At 37.0% G+C, this 7,985-nt stretch overlaps 1 protein-coding gene across 1 annotated transcript in view; it reads right to left on the bottom strand.

The window, feature by feature from the left end:
• The window catches only part of LOC103508196 (probable E3 ubiquitin-protein ligase HERC4), a gene marked incomplete at its 3' end in the record, with an annotated part of 22,780 nt that overhangs the window by 11,883 nt on the left and 2,912 nt on the right, over positions 1 to 7,985 (bottom strand). The window contains exons 4-8 of the mRNA XM_026822858.1: positions 7,235 to 7,481; positions 5,766 to 5,905; positions 4,630 to 4,801; positions 3,973 to 4,110; positions 3,851 to 3,899 (exon numbers count right to left, since the gene is read on the bottom strand). Of these exons, the coding sequence (XP_026678659.1) occupies positions 3,851 to 3,899; positions 3,973 to 4,110; positions 4,630 to 4,801; positions 5,766 to 5,905; positions 7,235 to 7,481 (746 nt within the window). The remainder of the gene's footprint in view (positions 1 to 3,850; positions 3,900 to 3,972; positions 4,111 to 4,629; positions 4,802 to 5,765; positions 5,906 to 7,234; positions 7,482 to 7,985) is intronic.

Below are 7,985 nucleotides of genomic sequence, written 5' to 3'. Positions count from 1 at the left end.
ATGGTTTTTCGTGACACCAACCCCTATTTTTTTCACTGGTGAATCTTATAACACGAAAAACCTAATACTTTTTTTTTTTTTTTTTTTTTACCTTTATGTTTTATTTATTTTTTTTTTCACTCAATTAAAAATTTATGTCGGTAACTGAACCAATATGGATGTAGATAAAACACGTTGACTAAGTTGACTTTCCAGACTTATCTTGTGACGTCACACACACACACACACACACACAAACACAGCAACAAACAACACACACACACACAAATAGACTCAACAGACAGTAGACTAACAGATCAGTACAACAAATTACTCATTCAAAAAAAGATATATATATAGAAGAATAAAGACAACATAGAGGGAGAGAAAAGGAAGGAGGAGGCTGGATAATAAAATGCAAAGTCAGCTGATTTCTTCTTCCATTTGCTAGTTCAAATGCTAATAATAAAAAAAAGTGGATTTGTTGGAAAAAAAAGATGGCGACAAAATGATACAAGTTTTTTTCTCTTCCAACAGAGGTGAAAATTTTTTCACTCAAATCCAAAAATATCCAAAAGAAAAGGAGGGGAAGTGAATAATAAAATACAAAAAATGGACGAAATGGAAAAATTTTCACTTTTTTCCAACATTGCCACAAAAAAAATACGTGTAAAGAAATCTTCAAGAGAACAGAAGCTGCCAGGGGGTGAGTTTTTCCCTGTCAGCCAGAGCCGTATCCAGGATTTTGTCAAGGGGGGGAGAGAGGGGTGAGTGTCCAAACACTAATCGAACAGGGGGGGGGTGCTCCAAATTTTTGGAGTATGGCAAATTTTTGGAGGAAAAAAAATGAAGCTCGAAGGGAGACCGGTCATTCGTGGGGGTACCTACTTATTTCAGTGTCCTTCTACCATAACTTTTACAATATCTCTGACCGTTCAGTCAGGACAGCTGAAATCCACCAAAAAGCAGTCAAAATACCGCTAACTGCAGCACCTATAAATAATTATGTGGATAAATTAATTACAAAACATGAGATTTTTGTCCGAGGAAATTTTGGAGTAGAGGTCTCTATCTGTCAGGAAACCTTGCACTTTATTCAAGGATCAGAATGAGACCTTTTTTTATCTTTTCAACTCACTTCACTTCCTTCCTGGAGTAGAGATGTGTAAAGACTAAAGACTGACTGAATGAATTAAAAGACTTGAATCCCACACAAAGACTGAATGACTTAAACAGTCCCTACTCAAAATACCCAGTCCCAAAACTCCCAATCCTAAGATTTGAATTCGATTGAATTGAATGAGAAGTTTATATTCTTTTCGGCAATCTCTGTTTACGAATAATAACGAAAAATTGTCTTGATTGTGAATCGGAATCAAACTTACTTCTAGCATTTAGCATTAAAAAATAGTAAATACTTAAAGAGATAGAGAAATGCATTACCGGAACTTGGCCTGACACACTACCGTGCAGCGAGTGGGGGAATGTCTACTAGGTAAATGGAGCAATCTGATTGGTTACACTGAGATGCGAGGACTGCTTCTATACAATCACTCTAGATTTCAATCCCAGTCTTTCCAGTACCTGTGTACAATCCCAAGCATGTACCTACTGGGTTTGTTGAGATTTTACACAGGGACTGGAAAGACTGGGTCCAAATGAAGGTCCATGCCAAATTTGGTGCTTTCCTGACGAAATGCAGCTTTTTTGACGTTGGGCCACCCACTAGGGACTGAATTAAAAGATTCAACTCCCAGGGCGGACTTGATTGTAATGAATTAAATCAACCTTGGGACTGGGATTTCGCATCTCTATCCTGGAGTAATAACCACTTAACACAAGGTCTGATTTAAAAAAAAAAAAAAAAATGGTTTTTTGGACTTTTCTTGGAAACGAAGCCTTAGTTAGGAAAATGGCCCACAGAACCTTGTTGGAAATGATAAGATCTACCTAACCTGAGCCGTTGTCAGTGTTTTTCTGGCACACCCTGTAGAATGTTTTTTATTGGAAATGACCTCAGGAATTTACCCTAGACTTTTGGTAACGTTTTTCGTGTTCACTTTGTATAAGGGAAGATATATACCTACTTGTTTTAGGGTTGTTTTAAATGTAGTTGAGGTTGAGAGCACCGGAAAACTAAAAAATAACTAAAAACTAAGTCCTGACAAAAAGTTCTCTTTTTACTTGAATTCAGTTGAATTCTCCAACAATTTCACCATTTCGGAATTTGCACGTTTTCAGTTTTCTTCTGTTCTTCACTCTTCAGACACAACCTGGTTCGACTTCGAGTTATTCGTTATTCGAGTATGGGAGTATGTAGGTCGTTTTCAGTTTTCTTCTGTTCTTCACTCTTCAGACACAACCTGGTTCGACTTCGAGTTATTCGTTATTCGAGTATGGGAGTATGTCCATCCAACACATCCTTGTCTGCCTCACACATGCCCACATCCGCTCCTCTTTGCCCTCATCTCCCTCCCTATCTGACGATGTTGAAGGGGTTGATGCTCTATTCCTATACTTCAAAACCCTCAATCTATTCAATTTAATGTAACCTAGGGATATCAGCGTGAACGACCTACTGCCCGTAGAGTTAAAGCGCTTTAAAGGGGGGAAAAAAAGATTCAAACCTTGACATTTGAAATGGTTCAGTATTCTAGAATTCGACCAGTACAATCTATTCCTGCAAGAAGTGCAAGAGCTATCATTCTAGCAAATAAAGAGCTAGTACTTACCTACATATTTTGTGTTTCATTCGAAATTAAATAATATTTTGCGTTTTCTTTCCTATCTGTGGCATAAAGCTCACCTGTGAACCATTTTCGGAGAGAACCAATTCAAATGTAGCAAAAGTTCAAAATACTTATTGAAATGGAATGTAGTGTGGTTCTCACCTCGTAACTGATAAGATAGGGCTTACCAGAAAGTGAGTCAGGATTTATAATAAAGGATACTTCCTAGTAAGATGATGAAGTTTAGGCCACCGGATTTTTGGATCGGATCCACAAATAATTTATGTAATTTTGAAGCACTTGATTGAGCATTCCGCTCGTTAAAAGAGGCATTCAAAAGTTTGAGCTTTCCGCTGTACAAGAGAGAAAATCACGAAATTTATATGCAAGGGCACAATGAGCTTTCCGCTCGAGAACTGAGAAGCTTAAGGCTTAATTGAAATCACAAGCAATATTAACTTTATCACTTTATGATAACCAAAAGACAACCGAAAGACAACTAACTGTAAGTTTCTAGAATGCATTGGTTTGGGAGTACCGAGGTATACTCATGCATTGAACAAGTTAATTCGAAAATGTGAGGGGTATCTACAATGTTATGTGCTTCCTCAATCTATAAAACTAGACACTTATTTTTGGGAACCATTTCGTACTTCGCCTATGCACCACTTTATCAAATAAATTATAATATGTATTGTCAAATGCTATTAATATACTGAATGATATTTGAATATTTCTTTTCTTGCTAAATTGTTATTTATATTTATACATAAAACATCAATAAACGCTATTTTATTTTATTTTATTTTATATTGTCAAATCACTTTTCTTCTTGTTCATTTACTCAATATTTTAGTGGCTTCATTATTACTTACCCAATATTTTGGCGGCTTCGTTACTTACCCAATATCTTGGCGGCATTGTTACTTACCCAGTATTTTGGCGGCTTCATTTTTCAATTGTAGGTTCTTGTTCATTTACTCAATATTTTAGTGGCTTCATTATTACTTACCCAATATTTTGGCGGCTTCGTTACTTACCCAATATCTTTGCGGCATTGTTACTTACCCAGTATTTTGGCGGCTTCATTTTTCAATTGTAGCAGAGCGCCGGCCCAATATCTTGGCGACATTGTTACTTACCCAGTATTTTGGCGGCTTCATTTTTCAATTGTAGCAGAGCGCCGGCGAATGGCATATGCAGTATTTCGTGTTGCCGAGGATTCATAAACTCGTGATACAAAGGCAGGGAGAGCGCCGGCGAAAGGCATATGCAGTATTTCGTGTTGCCGAGGATTCATAAACTCGTGATATAAAGGCAGCGTTAGGAACATACGTAGAGCTTCTGCATCGGGCGGTGTGTTCCATAGGGATTTGACCAGGTGAGCATGACTAGCAAGGATCTGCAAATAGATGGGAAAACCAGCTGATGAGGGACATACTACGGGATATAGTGCAATAGTCCTAATCGAAAATGGACGCGGCTCACAAGGGTTCAAGAAGAGACCGCCTTAACAAAATACTATGGGATGGGTATGCTACGACACAGAACCGTAAAGTTCAATGTAGAAGTTGTTTCATCACTATGAAATAAAAACAGCAACGAAACGGACAAAAGACACAAATTTCTAAATGACTGGAAAAAAAGTTTAATACAAATAACCTTTTCCTTGAAAATAAGAGGCAAAAATTTGACAATATTTTTGAAAGAAGAATATACAAAAATAAAATGCCAAGTTCGAGATATAACTCTATATCCACAATTCTACACCCAGATATCCAAATATCTCTGTAAATATACAAAAATAAAATGCCAAGTTCGAGATATAACTCTATATCCACAATTCTACACCCAGATATCCAAATATCTCTGTAAAAAAAAGACTTTTAACAAAGGCAGTTCAAACCGCCAAGTTGCTTACCAAACTCCGCACGGATTCCCGTTCTATCCTGGCGATCGTATCGTAACAGTCTTGGCACAACTGCATGTCCACGCCTGGGTTTTTAGAGTTACAAGAAAAGTGTTCATCGTTTTCTACTTGCAGGAAAGATCCATTCATACAGCCAGGACTTAGGAACACAGTCTCCAGATACCTGTAATGAGAGAACCAAAACGAAAATGTTCAGTTATCAAATAAAGAAAGTAAGTACCTATTGGAAAAAAAACTCACAGTGGGGCAAACACACCCAAAACCCTGGCCAAAAATCGAAAAATGAAGTTTCATGAACCAATTAATGAGTGATATTTTTAGAGTTACAAGAAAAGTGTTCATCGTTTTCTACTTGCAGGAAAGATCCGTTCATACAGCCAGGACTTAGGAACACAGTCTCCAAGTACCTGTAATGAGAGAACCAAAACGAAAATGTTCAGTTATCAAATAAAAAAAGTACTTATTGGAAAAAAAACTCACAGTGGGGCAAACACACCCAAAACCCTGGCCAAAAATCGAAAAATGAAGTTTCATGAACCAATTAATGAGTGATAACTTGATGAAACTAAACTTTTTAGAGTTACAAGAAAAGTGTTCATCGTTTTCTACTTGCAGGAAAGATCCGTTCATACAGCCAGGACTTAGGAACACAGTCTCCAGGTACCTGTAATGAGAGAACCAAAACGAAAATGTTCAGTTATCAAATAAAGGAAGTACCTAATGGAAAAAAAAACTCACAGTGGGGCAAACACACCCAAAACCCTGGCCAAAAATCGAAAAATGAAGTTTCAGAACCAATTAATGAGTGATAACTTGATGAAACTAAAAAATCCTATTATGCCAAAAGTTTATAATTTTGACTAAAATGAGGACCGAATGGGTGGAAGAGCTCACTAAATAAGGGAAACTAAAAAATCCTATTATGCCAAAAGTTTATAATTTTGACTAAAATGAGGACCGAATGGGTGGAAGAGCTTCTTCGGTTATGTGGAAGAGCTCACTAAATGAGAATGATGCCATTAAACATTAAAGCCTTTAAGAAAGGTATTTGAAGATATATGAAGCCTTTTATTTAATTAATGGTGGTGGGTGTAGGAGTCCCCAGAAAAAAATCAGGATGTACTCACAGAAGTAAATCTTGGTCCAACGTTTCATCAGACTTGAGTTGCTCCACTTCCCGCTCGCATTCTTTCAGTCTTTCAAAGTTTACATCTAAAATTTGAGTCGCAGGATTGAGCACTCTAAAATCGTCGGACAATACACCATCCTGAAACAAAGACGAGAGAGCGTTGCTTCACTTGGGGCTCTGATCTTTGGTAAACCGAGGGCTGAGACCATAATCTGAGATTGAACTTGGTTTAAGTTAAACATTTAGAGAACAAAATGGTTAATTTTGAGTTTTTTTTTCCTAGCCTATCAGAATCAGCTAATGCAATCAAAAGCAGCAAAAGCTTAATCCAACTTACCGAGGGCTGAGACCATAATCTGAGATTGAACTTGGTTTAAGTTAAACATTTAGAGAACAAAATGGTTAATTTTGAGTTTTTTTTTCTAGCCTATCAGAATCAGCTAATGCAATCAAAAGTAGCAAAAGCTTAATCCACCTGTTAAGCTGAAAAACTCTCCACCTAACTTTCACAGAAATCCAAAATATTCGCAACATTCAATCAGGAGAGATATGTACTTAGGTATGTTCTTGTCTTCTTGCTCCACCTAACTTTCACAGAAATCCAAAATATTCGCAACATTCAATCAGGAGAGATATGTACTTAGGTATGTTCTTGTCTTCTTGTTCACGTTCTCTCTGTAAAGTTATATTATATTCTTTTGTATATCTTCTCACGTATATAGCTCAGCTAACTTTCACTCCACCAATAAGTGATCTTCACTTATCCAAATTATTATTATTATTGAATCTTAATCTTAATGATATTATTGTCATTATTATTATTATTCTTTTTTGGAAGACTACATATTTATGTAGTTTGTTACCAAGTTACCATAATACCGTTTTTTTTATTCTTTCTAGAATAGTCGGATAATTTATACCTAACTTATGTTTCACCGACACTCATTCACTTATCCAAATTATTATTATTATTGAATCTTAATCTTAATGATATTATTGTCATTATTATTATTATTCTTTTTTGGAAGACTACAAATTTGTGTAGTTTGTTACCAAGTTACCATAATACCAGTTCTTTATTCTTTCTAGAATAGTCGGATAATTTATACCTAACTTATGTTTCACCGACACTCACTGGCGGATTTCACATAGGTATGAAGGTATGAGTCAATTGGAGTTGTCACCAAAAAGGAGTTAGATAAATATGACTACAGCTAAAAGAATATTTCAAACTAGCCCAAAAAGGAGGCAATAAACTGTAAACATTAAAATTGATAATTCTAGATTTAGGTGGTGGTAATGCTTAATCCAACCGTTAAGCTAAACAAGGCTAGGTTAAAAAAAAAGTAAATAAAAATATATATATATGTTTTCGCATTTTTTGTTGTATTTTTCACGTCTAGCCCAGCCAACCTTTAAATTCTTTTGCAAATGATTCAAAAGCACATAAAAAAAACACCCACTTACCGAACTCTTGGTAACTGTCACAATACTATGGTCTCCCCCCGAATATATCTTCTTCACAACCAAACCACCAGAATGGGACACCAAACTGTCCTCTCCCGCGGTCATCGCTACCGGACTGGCAATCCAGGGACCGTGGATCAGCTGGGGTGTCTTGTGAACCGACTTGGGACTGTCCAGTTGGACGGCTGAGCCAATCCCAAAAGCGTAGAGTCGACTCACTGAAGGAATGAAAGTGAGGGTGTGTCTCCTAGGATTGAAAGCAAATTATGCGTTAATGGACTATTGAGTGGAAGGTAGTCAACTTGTCGTGATTATTATCTTGCCAATTAAATTCCATTCTTCGCCTGAAATCGAACCCGCCGTCCAGTTGGACGGCTGAGCCAATCCCAAAAGCGTAGAGTCGACTCACTGAAGGAATGAAAGTGAGGGTGTGTCTCCTAGGATCGAAAGCAAATTATGCGTTAATGGACTATTGAGTGGAAGGTAGTCAACTTGTCGTGATTATTATCTTGCCTATTAAATTCCATTCTGCGCCTGAAATCGAACCCGCCTTCTCTTGGGCAAATTTTGAGAGTCTTGACCACTACCTTTAGCCTGCCTCGGTGACGTAGTGGTCAAGACGCTCGCCTGGTAAACAGGAAGGTGTGGAATTCCAGCCAAGTTATGGATTTTTTTATTTATCCTCAATATAATTTGAGAATTTGACCACATTTGACATAATAGTAACAGCCTACTGCTGGAGTAAAGGTAC

This window comes from Diaphorina citri, unplaced genomic scaffold (assembly GCF_000475195.1).
Source record: "Diaphorina citri unplaced genomic scaffold, Diaci psyllid genome assembly version 1.1 scaffold377, whole genome shotgun sequence".
Classification (NCBI taxonomy): domain Eukaryota; kingdom Metazoa; phylum Arthropoda; class Insecta; order Hemiptera; family Psyllidae; genus Diaphorina; species Diaphorina citri.
The sequence above is the reverse complement of the archived record's forward strand: the minus strand, read 5'-3'. Positions and strand labels throughout refer to the sequence as shown.